Genomic DNA, 15,433 nt, shown 5'->3' with positions numbered 1-15,433 from the left:
CACGTGCACGGTTTGACAGTTTCGTGCCTCTTAGGCTGAAGCAACTCAGGCGAGATCTGGTAAATTCTGTCTCATCGCAGCAAATGTCTTTTATATATAAATATATCGATAACCAGCTGCCGCGCAGGAAGCAGATAGTGTGGTGGAGCTAAAATTGAGTAAAACTGACCACAACAGCACCGTAATCTGTGTCGAGTTACCGCAAGTTCGATTCCGAAAAGCCGAGGCACAGCGTTGCGTTTCCTGGGAAGTTACACAAGAGAAGTTGACATATGGGTCATTTTCACTTCAGATAAGGCCGCCATCTGTGCTCACACTGGCTGCAATTAAGCTTTAGCTCACTTACCATGAGGCCCTGCGTGTGTGTGTGTGTATTTTACTCTTTTTTGTCCACTAGTAAAATCCTCGGCACGAAAACGACGGGATTAAGAAAGCGGCCCACAGACAGACAGATGGGAGGTCAGTCAAATGACAATAATCAGTCGGCTGGTGTGAAGTTGCGATGCTAAATGTGGAGCCGTCGCTGCACTTAAACGTGTTAATAGAAACAAACTTGGCCTTTCGAACCCTTTTAATGCGCAATTGCATCTATTTGCGTGGTAAAGTACAAAAGAGTTGCAGAAATGTAGCAGAAATGGTTCCTGGTGTGCATTTGTGATCTGTGGTGCACTCGTAGAGTCAGGATATTGAAAACAACAGCGTTTGTCGCCGTGGCGATGGCTGCTCCAGAGGGCTCGTTACTACCGAGGACAACTGCAGGAACATTTCCCCGATGCACGTTAGCGTTTCAGGCTGAGCGGAGGCGATCGCGCCACCAGGGAGGGTCTGATGCTTCATTTCTAACCCCTAAAGCCGACTGTTTATTTGTGGACCAGTTTGGTTGAGCGGGTGGTTGGTGGTCGAAATAATCCAATTAAAATCAACCCAATGATCAAGTTGCCAGAAGCTTCAAATTCCAGCAGAGTTTATTTGAACGCTGACCAGAGACACATCGTCCAATCAGCTGGACGCAGCCCTGAGAGGTGGCTGAAGCAGCTCCGACGCCCTCTGGTGGGAGGCTCCAGTACAGTTAATAACAGCCCACCTCCAACATGGGTTTGTACATGTGCCAAAAAGCAAACAGCCTTTTTTCGGGTCTAGATGTGCTTTGTTTTTAGATCATTAATATCCAGTCCTCTGAATTAATAAGGAAGAGCATAACTGACAGCTCTGCCGGGGACTGGACAGAATTGGGGCACTAAGCCTAAGATGCTGATGGCGCCCTCATTCTGGGATCCTCTGGCATCGCCCGAGTGCGGTCGGAGGAGAATTTGACCCGTTTTGACAATCAAGACGATGGGACGGACACCCTGCCGTGGGGAGAGGGTTAAAAATGCCTGAGATGGTCGGCCGGTGACGGGGTGAGACGACCACCGGTTTGGAGCCAGCTTCCGCCTGGGTGTCCCCCTGTGACGCCATGGTCTCTCCCAGCCATCCCATCGCTGCTGCCCTGACAGTTAAATCACCGTCCTGTCTCCGTGGCGTTCCGCTCGGCTGAGCTCTGCTCCTGTTCCGGTTTCCCAGGAGCCCCTCCGTGTCCCCGCTGTCAGATCAGACCCGAGATACGGCCGAGCGGCTGATCTCTGGCGACCGGCCAGGGGAAACCTCGCTCGTGCATCATTCAATCCTGCCGTCACTGCACAAACGGCCTCAACCTAAAGAGTTACCCTCCCAAAGGATGTGAGGCTTTAAAACGCTCCATGGAAGACGAGGCTGGATAAACACGGATGCCTTCGGATGACACTAATTTAGATTCAAAGGCTGTTTAAATCAATGATTTGGAGAGCAAGCACATTTCTCGCTGCAATTTAAATCTGTGAAGGTTTAAATATTGCAGAGGATTGCAGCAACACACTTGACTGTGGGGTCCCGACTCACAGTTTTTAACTTTGACGTGAAAGAATTCAGGATTCCGGCTGTAATTGCAGAAGACAGAACACACAAAGCAAAAGCTTTCACCCTCAAAGTTCAATTAGTGGATAATTTGACACATAGGAGTGTTTTCATTTCAGTTTAGTTTGCAGATGATTGTTTATCAAGGGAACGGTGCTAAGAAGGAAACAGCAACTGTGACACAGACAAACTTCCTCATTTGGGGAGAAAATACTGCTAATTTGCAGTAAAAGTTCATTCTCAGTTCTGCTGCCCAAGAAGATACAATCCTATTGTTTTTGAGAAACGCCCTGTTGGAGTTAAATAACTCACTGGGTCAGTGATTCCAACCATTCTGAGCGGACTGAGAGGAGCTGCGGGAATCCGAGCCGATAGAGAAAGAGCAAACGATGCGACACATAAAGGAGGCGCACCGTAAAGGCTTCAGAAGCGTCGCTGATGCTGCTAAATGAAGATGTGCAGGCTGAAGCCAAAGCAAATAAATAGAGGAGAATAAAGTAAGAGACCTCCAGAGAGCAGCTTAATTAAAGTCCGTTTTCAATGAGATGAACGACTAATTCAGTAGCAAAACGGCTCAAGCGGCCGACGCACTAAATAAAATTAGAAGCTTATGAAAATGTTTGTTTATCAGTGCAGAAACCCGCTCAGAACCTGGCGTGATGAGCCGCGCCGCCGTCGGCCTTCCCTGCTGGTTTAGTGGGACCCTGGCGGGGGGGGGGGATGTTAAACTGTGTGGCGGACCACAGCCAATTACAGTAGAAAGAGGTCCGGACCCGCCGTATCCGGGTCACTGACCACAGAACACACGAGGCTGGCGGTGCTGAATTCTCCTCCTTTGCATATATGGAAATTCTGCACGGTCCAAGATGGCGTCTATCAGCCGCATGTGTGAATATCGTTGACGATTGTCTTGGCTAAAATCTGCTAGTATCTAATTAATTAATCGCTGTCGTTCATTATAAATACGGCGCATCTTGTAAAACAGGCATTTTTGGAGGAAGAGAACCTGTTTATAAGAGGAACTGTAGAAGTCGGCATATGATTTTTCTCAGAATAGTTTGGTTGGTCTTAGATCACCACCACATAGAAAACTAAAATACAGCAAATTCAGCACATGCTTGAAAAAATGTCTCAGTTTTCATTTAAAGTTACAATGGATTTAAAGTGAAATTTGGGCCAAAGGTCTGGGGAACGCGTCGTGTCCTGACAGAGATAGGAAAACACACGAGTTTCTGCTTCTCATACTTTGCGGCGTGAACAGACCGTCAGACGGTATTGAGAAGGAAATGCTGAGCGAACTACAGTCCCGCAGTCTTTCAAACATCCAGAAACAGGAAGTGGAAGTAAAAAAAACCCAACCCATCAACAGGACAGCGACGCACATCCATTACGGTAACAGTCTGTCAACATAAAAGTGAAGTAAAACACGAGACAAAGAGGAAGCATGAGCCCCCAACACACACACACACACACACACACACACACACACACACACACACACACACACACACACACACACACACACACACACACACACACACACACACACACACACCACACACACACACACACACACACACAGAGTCAGACCGCCCAGCACATCCTGTGAGCATCCAATGCCGAGGCTGGTGGCGTTCCACTTCGGTAGCTAAACACCGAATGCACTCTCGGTCTCACTCTAGACGTCACTTCTGTGAACACTTCTGTCACACACATGCACACACTTGCTCGCTTCACATCTGGGTGGTTTTATTTCCTCGTACGTGCTGTTGCACAAGATGATTAAGTCTTACCCACAGGTTTCGAGGGAGGATTAAGCAGCATATGATGCAGGAGGAGAGAAGTCCCCCCCACATTTTAAACTCGCTTTCTGAGAAACTTCTGCAGCACTCAGCAGAAGAGAACCTCCCGAAGTTTTAACAAGGTCAGGTCACCCTCCGCTCTTATTTCTACACCTCTATCGGGGCCTATGTCTTCATTAGGAAGCTGTCTCTGGGTTCCAAAAGCTGTGGCTTTGGCCCCGGTCCGCTCCAGGTCTCCCTCCGCCCAAAATAAAGTTAACTGTGAAGTCTGGAGTTTCTCTGCAGAGTTTCAACAGATTTTAAAGGCTGCAGTCACATAAAACAGTTCATTTCAGTGGATTTCGCTCGTATTTGCCTTGGCAGTGGTCTACAAATGCCCCCGGGCAAATTTTGGATTTGCGTTTGTCTGTTTGAGGGATTACGGGAAAAAAATTAAATCCCAGGAGAGGAAGCAATGACACTTAGTGGGAGGATGCAAAAAAGGATCCAGGAATTTTAAATTTAGGACCTCGCGGGGCCTTGAAGGAGGTTTGCAATCAATTAATTTCAAGTAATGTTCTTTATCAACTATTGCAACTAAAAGCTGCTTTATTGGAATAAAATACATCAGGTTCCTTCGCCAAAGATTTTAGCTTTAAGCACAGTCTGGGACCAAAAAAAACAATATTATTCAAGGCCAAAAGTGCTTCGCCGTGACTGTACATGCGAGGTTTTCATCGCACATCCTCCGAACACATCAAACCATGTCTGGATTTAGACCCTCATCTTCCTCCTCCTCCTCCTCCTCCTCCTCCTCCTCCTCCTCACAGGAGCTACAGTGCAACAGAACAAAGCCAGATGTCAGGCAGACGCACCAACCTCCACATGTACTCGGGTCTCAGTGCGACGTGGAGGAGCGGATCGAAGGAACCCACTCGTCCGTCGGTGCGTGTGCGTGTTCCACGGCAGACACGACGCCGACGGCCCAGCGGCTTCAAAGACGCTGAGCCAAACAGGTATAAAAGCTGCACTTACACAAGCGTAAGCATGAATTCCCCACCTCGGCTCTGAGAGCGTCAATGCAAAGTTTTAAATTGGCAGCCAGCACCTGCAGGTGGAACGGATGATTATGAAAACGGCGCCGCGCTGGGCCCGCTGGGACTGCCTCCTCGTGTTTCTGATGTCAGACTGGAGATACGGATGGAAATTGTCCATCTGAGGAATCAGTTGCCCTCCGCATCGCTGATTTATTCACCGACATTTACAATCATCCCTTCAGTCAGCTTGACATACGGAAAATACTTCGTTCCGAGAAGCAATTTTCATTTGCAGCGAGCAGCTCTGTTGCTATTAAATACATAATTAGTCCACCCCTGCAGGAAACTCTAATCATTCAGAACTGAACGTTCTGAGCCCTCTCCTGAAAACTTTACCAGTTTTACAGTTACGTTCAGGCCTTTTCAGACCTGATTGGTGGAATCTGCAGAGCTCCACGGAGTTTGCCGTTTTATTATCCTCCATCTAACCCAGGCATGTCCAAACCCAGTCTTCGAGGGCCACAATCCTGAAGGGTTTTTTATCCCACTGAATGCATTTTCAGCCTGGTAGGACAGAAAACCCAGCTGGATTGTGGCCCTCGAGGACTGGGTTTGGACATGCCTGATCTAACCGAAACGCGAGCGGCTAATCCAATAACATGAGCAGGTATCAGCGGTGTCCCATTTCCAATATCTGCACTGTAGACAAAATGGGATCACATGTGCACTTATAGAGTCGTGTGTGTGTGTGTGTGTGTTGGGGGGGGGGGATGATTTGTGGCCCTGAGCGGGCAGAAGCCTTGAGAGACCGTGAGGTCCCTCTAATGACACCATCAAGCACGACCCAGCGGTGCCGTCCCACCGTCGGTTCAGCCGAGTCAGCGCGTTTGCCCCCTGATGCATGGTGGCTGTCCACCCCTCCCCCTCCGCGTGAAAACTTCACCGCGCCCACGTGCACACAAACACTACAAAACAGACGACGCACATCCAGAGGAGGAAGTCATAGGATCCGATCGATACCCTGATGGCTGCAAGGTTGCTCGCCGCGGGACATCAGGCCCAGGTTATTAAGTTATTGCATTAGACCCCAGCCAGGCGCCGAGCCAGCAGGCCCAGCAGTGGACGCCTCCCTCGCATCTCTGCTGGAAGCTCATATGTGGACAGATGCGGAGGCCGGATTCTTTTAAGTGGACGAGCTTCCTGTCCCCGCAGAACGCAATTAATATTATTCGAGTAAGCAAGCGGGACAGAGCGGAACGCAGCCTCGGTCTGAGTCACCCAGCCACGTCTGCAGGTGCCATTTTGGAGCAGACTGACCACAAACATAGAAGATAACGGACTCAGAAGGAAAGCGATTCACTTAAACCACGTCACATCCGACTGGGATGAAACATGAGCCATTAAGGATAGAAATATGCCCTCAGGGTGTTTGTGTGCGAGATAAACAGACCTTAGATCTAAAAAGAAATGCAGAATGTTAAACTAAACTGGCCTTGCTGACAAAAATGTGCGCCGATACGCTAAAACAGGCAGCAAGAGTCAGTTTGTGCGGGGGAAAAACCAGCCTGAGGTCTCGATCACGACAAGCTTAAGCACGAAAACAAAACAGGACAAACTTCAAAAAAACAACAAGCGGAAAAGAGGCTTCTGAGTCTCTTCCACCTTAAGCATCTTTCAAATGCCAGTTTGGTTTAGAAAGGGAGCCCTTGTCTTGTCCCTGCATAAAAGAGGCTGTCAAACTCCTGCAGAAGGCACATTGTCCCGCACAATAATGGCAGTCAACATGCAGAACAATGCCATCGTGCTTCTGACTGCAGTCTCTCCACATGAAAAAGACCGAAGAATCAGTTCAGGGTGACAGCTGCCGTCTCCTCTCGACAGCTTCATTCCGCCCTGCAGTCGTTGACTCCAGGGGTCAGCTGAGGGCTCGGCGGCATCATGGGGAGACCCATAATTTGTCAGATTATGAAGAGCCTCAAGCTGAAGGTGGCAGATGGTGAGGAGCGGGATGTCCATCTCCGACAAGAAAAAGGTGGACAATTCCACAGAAAATTGCTGTGATTGCTGACGGGATGCACTTTAAAATAAAAAACAGGGGGCCTCAATTGCTGCTGGGATGGAGCGACTAAAATATCTGTAGTGCAATTACATATTTTACGAGATGGCTGAGGATGACAGCATGTGGCAGCTCTGGACGCGGCTGGTTGACCTTTCAGCACTAACTGCCAGCTGGATCGTGGAGGAGAGCTGGAGAAAGCGCACGGCGCTGTGGAGCAGACTCTGCTCCACATTGAGCGGGGTTAAACAGGCTGCACCTGCCCGATGTGGCTCAGCAGGACGCGAGGAAAGCTGAGCCTCTGATCACCGTAATGGGAGAGCTGCTGTCACAGAGTTCCAGGTTAACCTGACTGCAAGGAGACCAGAAGCAGAAACCTTAAATGGGCAGCGGGCTGCGTGTAGGGAGCCATGAACGCGCCGAGGCAGAGACCAAGCTGCTGCCGCCACACAGCCAGTCATTGAAGCCATCAGTAGAATCTCTATTCACAGCAGAGCAGCACCAGAATACGCATTTTTGCACAACACCCCCCCCCCCCCCCCCCCCCCCAAAAAAACCAAGTCATATTCCAGAGTGCTAGGAGGGAATTCTAAAAATGCGTTTTAGGAAAAAATGGAAGCACAACAACTGATTCCGTCCCAAACAAAAGGTTTAGAAAGGCGACAGGAAAAGCAACAAAGACGTGCTGGGAGACACGGAACACGGCTCCCACTGAGCCAGGAAGAATGGCCCGACGCACGTAGTGACGGGACTTTTAAAAGCGGACATTTCCGCACTGGAGCGTCGCCGTTCTTCTCCCGTTGTGCTGCAGAGCGCACGACCAACAGACGTTCAGCTGAATTCACATACCTGACTGTTTCGGGGCTCCAGGACACGTAAAATAAAGAAAATTCTGACACATTCAGATCCTAGTGCACATCCGTCCGACCGTCAGCCGCCTCCGTTTGGATCAGACGCGGCGAGAAACGCAGCGCATCCGCTGGAGCCACAGCAAGAATACTTCAGGGGTGTGTGTGTGTGTGTGTGTGTGTGTGAGGGGGGTGCTCTGCTATCACACACATATGCAAATGCACACAAAGAAAACACTCACCAAAAGACGAGGTTTGATGGTTTGATTGCGCCCGCAGATCAGCTGCGCGTCTTGATGCGTCACTGACTTCCGCGTTCGGATGTTGGCTGGAGGAGGATCGGACCAAAACAAAACCACCGAATAGAAGAGAAAGGCCCCGAGAAGCCGAATGACAGGCTCGGGCTTCTGGGGATGAGGAGGTGGATGAAGATGACGGCAGTGGATGCTCGAACACGGTCTTTCAAAGCTGTCAGCAACTGCGCCTACGTGTGTTTCACTGTTGTGTAATTTATAATGCCCTTGGGAAAATTAGCAGCACACACATTACAACAGGAAAAAACCTGTCTGGCAGCATCTGTGGGGCTCAGACATTGTTCCTTTTATTTATCCTGCATGTTTGACTTTGCTCATTTCTTCTATATTTTTCATTTATAGCTTTATTCTTGAATTTCAAACCATGTCTGTGGCCATTTTGCACAGCTCACGCCTGCATTGGAGTCCTGAACTGTGCAGCTCTGGTGAGCCTGGGCCCAGTTTCAGTGTGCTCACTTCCCCAGAAATGTGAGATATTGTGTCAATATCTGGGATGAAAAGTGATGATTTTTAAACACTCCTCTAAACACACACACACACACACACACACACACACACACACACACACACACAGGAGGAGAGCTGGTCGTGCAGCGATCACCACTAGAAACGTTACTGTCTCAACTGAAGTGAATCAGATGAGCAACAGCGTCTTCAGGCCAAAATGAGATTCTTCCTCTGTGAAACCATCATTGTGTTTGGGCTTATTATTCATGCAACTGCATCCTCTGGGCGGGACAAGGCCTCCTCTGTGCTCGCGCATGCGTGTGTGTGTGTGTCAGACAGCTGCAGCCTGTTTGGGTTTGTGGTGGGTTGAGACTGTTTTTTGCAGCCTTCTGCAGAACCAGGAAACTGAATGGAATATAATTGTGTCTATGTCACCTGCTCTCAGGCTCAGCTGAGCCTGAGAACATTTAGTTTTATGTTTTTATGCACTTATTTATAAAACCTGAACCTAATTCTAACATCACACTCAAAATCTTGCCTTCCAACAGCCATTTGAAGTTGACTACCAGTCAAAATGTCCTCACTTCCTAGTAGAATGAGTAGTTTGCTGCTCAGTTTGAGCAAATGCCCGTGCTGAATGACTCACCATCACAGGGCCGGTCTGATTACGGGTGCATCAGGATATTATTAGCAGATGTTTGTGTGTCCGAAAACCTAAAGAATCAAACGGTGAACCGTCCAGGACAAATGCTGCGTTGACACACAACTGGCCTAAATGTGGAGCGATATATCATCTAGTAAATAAAATCAGTTTCGCGCCTTTTGACAATATATATGGAAGGAAACTTTATTAGATCAAACCCCTGTAGATACTGTAACAGCAGTTTTTGCAATAGTTAGGAAATAAAAAAGGACATACAAAAGTTCATTTTATGGCAACCGCCTTAATTGTACACACACATTTTAAATACGAATCCAATTCCTGAAACACTTCACTTAGTTACAGATCACCACTGACATTCACACCAACACACACATCAGAATTTCTATTTCAAAACAAATCTCCACTTTAAATATTCAGGAATAAATACTAAGCATTTTTAATCCGTTTATGGGTGTACTTATTTTTTTGTAGTGTTTGTATTTGAGATAACACTTCCAAAGACGATCATGAAAATAGAAGATATGATAGTTCTAAAGTGCATCTGTCAGAAGCTGAGCATCAGCGGCCCCCACTTCAAAATAAAAGGGTGACAAATGTTCAAACACGGAATGTGCAGCAGATATATTTAGCAAAACCTACCTACATACATGCACTAATGTCTCATCCTCTGGTTAAACAATTGGGGGGGGGAAGTAACAGATTCAATTCATAATCGGTCGTTCTGTGTCCATTCATACCCTCGATTCTCCACATGATCATAATCTAACTTGGCTGAGATTTAAAAAAATAAAAGCACGCAGTGGTGAAGCTTTTTTTTTGTTTGTTCTGATATCAATGACGGGTCCAGGTGACATGTCGCTCTTCGCCTCAGATCTTGGGCAGCTTGGGAGCGCTGATCAGAGGGTTGGCCTCCTGCAGGAGTCGCCTCCCGGCGCTCTTGTAGTCATACGTGCAGTCGTGAGCCTCGGCGTAGCGGTGGGTGGCGCAGAAGTTGTGACCACATCTGAAAGAGAGATTTTCACCACGTCAGATCAGCCGTCAGACCTCGGCCAGATAACCGCCCTCGACAGACCCCAGACCAATGAAAGTGAATGGAAATATAACACTATTAATATTTAAGCAGAAGAGAGCGGGTCATTTCCCCACATATTGGATTGCAGCTGTTGGGAGCGTTGCTGCCGCCCCAAATCTGCAACACGATCCGATTTGATCATGAGCAAACGGCAGCGCAGACACTCGAGCTTCAACATAAGATCTGAGCCACAAAGCGGATTCGCTTTCACAATGAGAGAATGAGCTCCCCGGACCTGCTGGGTAGAGGACACATATGGGGCCGTGAGGGGAATTGGCACTGATAGGAAGTTGGACACGGATGGGTTCATTCCTGAGAAGGCAGCAGGTTTCAGAAAGGAACACGGCTTCAAAGGTTTCTCGAGAACAGCACGTGACGGCTGTTGCTGCCTTTGTGGTCGACATCGCAGCACATCTTCAGGAACTCCATTTAAAGCGGCAGGGCCAGAACAATATGGCGACAACGGTTGGCTCGCTCCAGGAAACGCTGCACAGGCTTAAACAAGATCTGGAAGAATGTAGACACGTCCCAAAAGTAAAGGAGCAGATTCAAGGTGACGTCCCGCTGTAGCTCAGGAGAAACTCTGATGAGCTGAGAAGCTCTGAGGGAGGGGGTAAAGGTCCAGGATGCTGATGTAGGGAAGCTTAGGTACTAAACAGAAGAATGTCTCCACATGAAAAGCTAAAAAAGTAGCATCAGGTCCAGTGAAGGCTTCAGCGCGACCTACTGGGAGCTAAATTTAGGAGTGTGAGCCAGTGGGTGCAGGTGGAAGCGCCGCCTCTACCTGCACTCGTAGCTGCTGGCCAGACCGGTCTTCCTGCCACAGGCGAAGCAGTGCTTTGAGCTCTTCTTCTTGCTGCTGGTGGGAGCCTTGACTGGAGGTAGGTGGTGTAATGGAGCGCCTGTGGACGAGTGTGGGAGATTTACACATGAGAGGTTCTTCAAAGCTGGGTGAAACATATCTGCAAGGTCACCAGTGGCTGGTGTCTTCTGATGTTCTCATAATGATTATTTAAACACCTCGGGGCGCCTTGGAGAGCCCATTCAAGAGTTCTCACATAACGTAGCGCACTGAGAGCTCTCACGTTACCTCCGGAGCAGCTGAATCCTGCTACCGACTGTTGGGAGGGTTGGATAAATTTGGCCGAGTATGATAAACTAAGTCTTTCCCCTCTGGTACGACAGGATCAGCATCGCTATAAAGAATCTGGCTTACCCATTTTGGTAAATGAAGCCACGACTCCATCAGACTCGACGGCGTCGCTGACCTACAAACAACGTCCGAAGTTATTGCAGAGCCTTTCATTTATAGGATTGAAATAAACATTTTAGAGGCTTTAAAGACTCCAATAACGTTGAAACGGTTCAAACAGACACTAAAAGCTGTTTCTTGGAGTCACCACCACAGGTCTGTGTCTCACCATGTAAGAGGCTGCTGCCTGGTGGGACTGGGATATCTGTCGTGAGAGATCGTCCAGAAGGAGCCTGCTGTTTGTGTTGGAAGGCCTCCTGGAACGGAAGGTGTCCTGTCCTAAGGTGATAGATGAGGACAATGAAATGGCGAGCCCCAGATTCTCTCTGAGGTTGTCCCGGTGGCTGCTGCTGCTGTCCGGAGCCCTCGAAGACAAAGAAACTAGGAGGTCAGGGTCACTGACCGACCCCACTGGCTCCTTATAGGCCTGGTTGGCTATGATGGTGATGCTCCTTGCTTCTCTCTGAGAGATGAGCTCAGGCCTCTTGCCGGGCGACTGCACTTTAACGCCACGGCGCTGCGCGGAATGAAGTGAAGGCGTGGTGGAGGAATGAGGAGACACGCTTCCTGCCTTGGTTCGGGGGGAGGACGGAGGCTGGAGACTGGGCTGTAAACACCTGGCAGGCGGTGACAGCGAAGGAGAGGGGGGGCTGATGTGGAAGGATGTGCCGAGTAGTGTCTTATCAGTTCTGCTGGTGAGATTATCACTGGTCCCGAGGGTCCAAGTGCTGATAGCGGGAGGGGAGTGGGACAACTGGTGCTGAGCCCCCACCTCCAGAGAGTGGTGGCCTCCGTCTGGGACGCTGGTTGCGTCTAAGCTCAGCGGGTCTGAAAGCTCCCCAAAAGGAGCTGCAGGCTGGGGTGGCACCACCAGCCCTGAAGCTTCTTCTAACAAACCCAGGCCTACTGCCTCTGCTGCAGGGTCACCCGGGTCAAAGGTCGCTTCTGGTGGACCCCTGATACACAGGGGTGGGAGCTGGGGGTAGACGCAATCCCTAACCAACCTTGTGCTGCCAATGTCCAAACGGGACACTTTGGGAGGGGGTCGGATTTTTGAAAACGGAGGACATGGGGTCGGAGAGGAGGGTGGAGGTCGTCTGGGGACGGAGGGGTGGGCAGACGTCCCGGCCAGGTCGTGAGAATTCCAGTCTGCAATTGGAGGTAGGTGTGCACTTGTCTGCCAGGGGGGGTGGAGGTGGGGCACTGAGCGGAGGAGGCGGTGATGGTGTCGTGTGCTAGACGGTCCCAGAGAGCTGCCGGGGGGGCGGGGCTTAACCTTGGCTGACTTCTTGGGCTGGAAAACAGATGCAATAGGATTTTAAGAGCACTTTGGCTTCAGATGTCGATCTTTTATCACACACAATTGTCTCATAAGCCGATACTGATGTTCCCAGAATTATTTGGTTTGATTTAGTAAAATAAAGATTTATTACGACTTCTACCTTTTTGTTCAGATTCATGTCCTCCATCTTGGCTTTGAGTAGCTTCATTTTGTTCATTGTGATGGAATTTTCCAGACTTTGCTGGGAGGCTGCACAATTTTCTCCATCCTCCTCCTCCGTACACACGTTGTACAGAGAGTTGCCACTGAAAGAAAGGAGAGAACTCTTACTGGTGCTCTCACAAAGCTGCCTGGTTAACTGCAGGCTCTGTGTGGTGTGACTGCATTAAAAAACAAAAAAAGAAAATCTAACCTTATTGACTCAGACAGTGGGGTCAGAGTACCATCTCCTCTGTCTAACACTCTGAAGAAGTTTAATTGGTCACCTTCACGATAAACCACAAAAGTGACCTGCTTGTTGGCCAGGCTTTTCTCCCAACCTTCCTCCTTGGTGTTCTCCATCATGTCAGCTACCTCCTTAATTGGATCCTCCATCGTTACTGAAAATAAAACAAGAGTGCCGTCTGATTAAAAAGAGTCTTTAAAAAAAAAAAAAAGTTTATTCCAGGTCTATATTTTTTCTTTCCTACCTCTCCTGGTGTTTATGGGGCCTCCCCTGAGTGCCAAGACGAGTTTCAGAGTGCATCCTTCTGCAATACTGCAGACAGAGCAATGATTGTCTCATCAGAACATTCATGGAGATACTAAAAGCATGCTGCAGTGTGACAGGAGCCTGCTACGATGACACCTAGCAGCAGGCCCTGCTGTGTCCATCTCATAAACAAGCACAGAGGGGGAGAAGATGTGGTAAATATTAAATGACCAGAAAGTTTCTTGACTCTCGTCTAATCCCCTTTAGACAATATTCTGAATTAAAAATACAGCAGGCTATTTGGTCAAATGAGTTTTTAAAATTTCACTCTCCACACTGGAAGGACAGAAACAGTAGGGAGCAACAGATTTACCCATAGTCGTGCAGACAATGCTCATCATCCAGCTCCAAATTGTTCCAGATAAGGTGTTGCTGGGCAACAGGGATACCTTACAAACAACATGAGAGAGTGGGGCAGAAGATTAACAGACATGAATATGCTTGAATTCCAAGGATGGCGTTCACTGATTAGTTGTGCCAAAATGGAAAATGACTTGAGTTTGCCCCCTACAGGCAGAGGCATGCAACTGACAGGAGAAGTGCGACTTGAGGTCTTCAACATCAAAGAAAACAATGGAAATGGCTTTGATGTAATCAACAAATTCACAAGACACAGTAGCTGACTCTGTACCTTCCAGCCTCTGGATTTTCGCCTTGACTGAAATGACAGCCTCAAAAGGCAGCACCCGCAGCTCAAAGCAGGTCCCGGTCAGGGTCTCTATGAAGAGCTCCATCGTGTCATAAAAAGGCAGCTTATAGTGGAAGGCTCGCATACTCTTGTCATTAAAGAAGGGCGGCTCCTTTTTATTAGACATCCTGGCAAGTTGCAGCTCAGACTATTGGAAGAGATGGTTAAAATGGGCAACCGGCCCAAAATCTGCAAGGGAGGAACGGGCGCTGATCACAGACATCGCAATTTTCAGACATCCTGTAGGGCGACCACAGCTGTAAGAAGAGATACAAGCAAGATATCAGTCTTCCCTGAATTTCCTACAATCTTAAACTCAACATACAGTATCTGCTTGCAGTTATTTGCAATTGAAGACACTGGACTTGAAGGAGATTGTGGAAGATGTCTTATCAAACATTCAGCGGCGCATTAAAGTCAATGGCCAAAGTTCAAGCAGGTCTCCTGTGCCACTGGGCAACTAACCACCACCTGGCAACCTTTACCTTGCATGGAAAGCAGGTTCTCCAGAGGTGACCACGTTACTCCAGTTATAGCAATGCAAATATGAAGAGGGATACTTCACTATGTTAACTAGACAGTAGTAATGTAAGGGCATTATTATTTAAACACCGCCATTGAAGAATACTACGTGGGGGTATGAGAAATATATTTAACTACATATCTGTTTGTTCAAATACATCGTTGATAAATGTCACTTGTTTTCCAGGTTGGCAATTGGACAAGATTAGCAACCGTTAGCTTTCCAAAAAGCTAGAGATGAATGAAGTCAACACTGCCTATTCAATTCACACAGTTAACTAGCAGGAAAGGGTCACACTGAACGCTTATAATCGACTTAAAACGTTGCTTAACCATAGTTTCTAGGCTGAATTCTACATACCTTCCATTATCGTCGGAAAACCCTGCAGTGAAGCCCTCCTAGCCGATGCTGTTAGCATTAGCTTTTGTTGCCATGTTAGCCAAAAACTCAAACAATGACCACCTTTCTCCCAAAAAGCTAGCTAGCGGAATGCTAGGCTACATCCGCCTTCACCCGCCTCCGTTAAGTCCAGTCCTCTGTAGTATTCCGTCACATTATGTGGATAATCCGCCCACCGCCGAGCTGCTTTTCACAGTTTAAAACTATCTTTAGACAAGGAACCGACGGTCGGATACTGACAGTCGTCGTTGTCGTCTTGACGGCGACATCATACCTGTCACAGAGGGCTGAACTGGACCTTTGACACGGGAGCTGATTGACAGACAAAGAGACCAATAGGCTTTGTTGGCACTGGGGTGGGCGGGGCCTGAACGGTCACGTGATGGT

The 15,433-nt window shown here is 48.4% G+C and overlaps 2 protein-coding genes across 4 annotated transcripts in view; both read right to left on the bottom strand.

The window, feature by feature from the left end:
• marchf8 (membrane-associated ring finger (C3HC4) 8) overlaps positions 1-8,148 on the bottom strand; it is a 36,657-nt gene extending 28,509 nt beyond the window's left edge. The window contains exon 1 of one of the 2 annotated variants that reach the window (XM_057047187.1): positions 7,656-8,148. The gene's annotated coding sequence lies outside the window, so the exon portion shown is untranslated. The remainder of the gene's footprint in view (positions 1-7,655) is intronic. The other variant, XM_057047186.1, reaches the window with a different exon arrangement.
• A 1,087-nt stretch (positions 8,149-9,235) lies between these two features.
• zfand4 (zinc finger, AN1-type domain 4) lies at positions 9,236-15,365 on the bottom strand. Of its 2 annotated transcripts, XM_057047169.1 has the most exons (10): positions 15,008-15,364; positions 14,068-14,381; positions 13,750-13,825; positions 13,375-13,442; positions 13,098-13,284; positions 12,846-12,990; positions 11,573-12,697; positions 11,368-11,419; positions 10,936-11,053; positions 9,236-10,082 (listed from the first exon to the last, which is right to left on the bottom strand). In XM_057047169.1, the coding sequence occupies exons 2-10, from the start codon at positions 14,249-14,251 to the stop codon at positions 9,947-9,949; spliced, it is 2,091 nt and encodes a 696-aa protein (XP_056903149.1). In that variant the 5' UTR covers positions 14,252-14,381; positions 15,008-15,364; the 3' UTR covers positions 9,236-9,946. The 2 variants fall into 2 exon arrangements, with proteins under 2 accessions (XP_056903149.1, XP_056903150.1); XM_057047170.1 differs by lacking the exon at positions 10,936-11,053 and having other exon boundaries at positions 15,008-15,365.
• Positions 15,366-15,433: the final 68 nt, after the last annotated feature.

This window comes from Takifugu flavidus, chromosome 11 (genome assembly GCF_003711565.1).
Source record: "Takifugu flavidus isolate HTHZ2018 chromosome 11, ASM371156v2, whole genome shotgun sequence".
NCBI lineage: Eukaryota > Metazoa > Chordata > Actinopteri > Tetraodontiformes > Tetraodontidae > Takifugu > Takifugu flavidus.
This window is presented reverse-complemented; position numbering and strand designations above follow the sequence as displayed.

Excerpts from the sequence above, each read along its gene's own strand:
- zfand4 (XM_057047169.1), bottom strand. The coding sequence starts at position 14,251 with ATGTCTAATAAAAAGGAGCCGCCCTTCTTTAATGACAAGAGTATGCGA. Across the intron at positions 13,826-14,067 it reads GAAAATCCAGAGGCTGGAAG|GTATCCCTGTTGCCCAGCAA; the intron begins GTACAGAGTCAG and ends GTTGTTTGTAAG. Across the intron at positions 12,698-12,845 it reads ACATGAATCTGAACAAAAAG|CCCAAGAAGTCAGCCAAGGT; the intron begins GTAGAAGTCGTA and ends TCTGTTTTCCAG.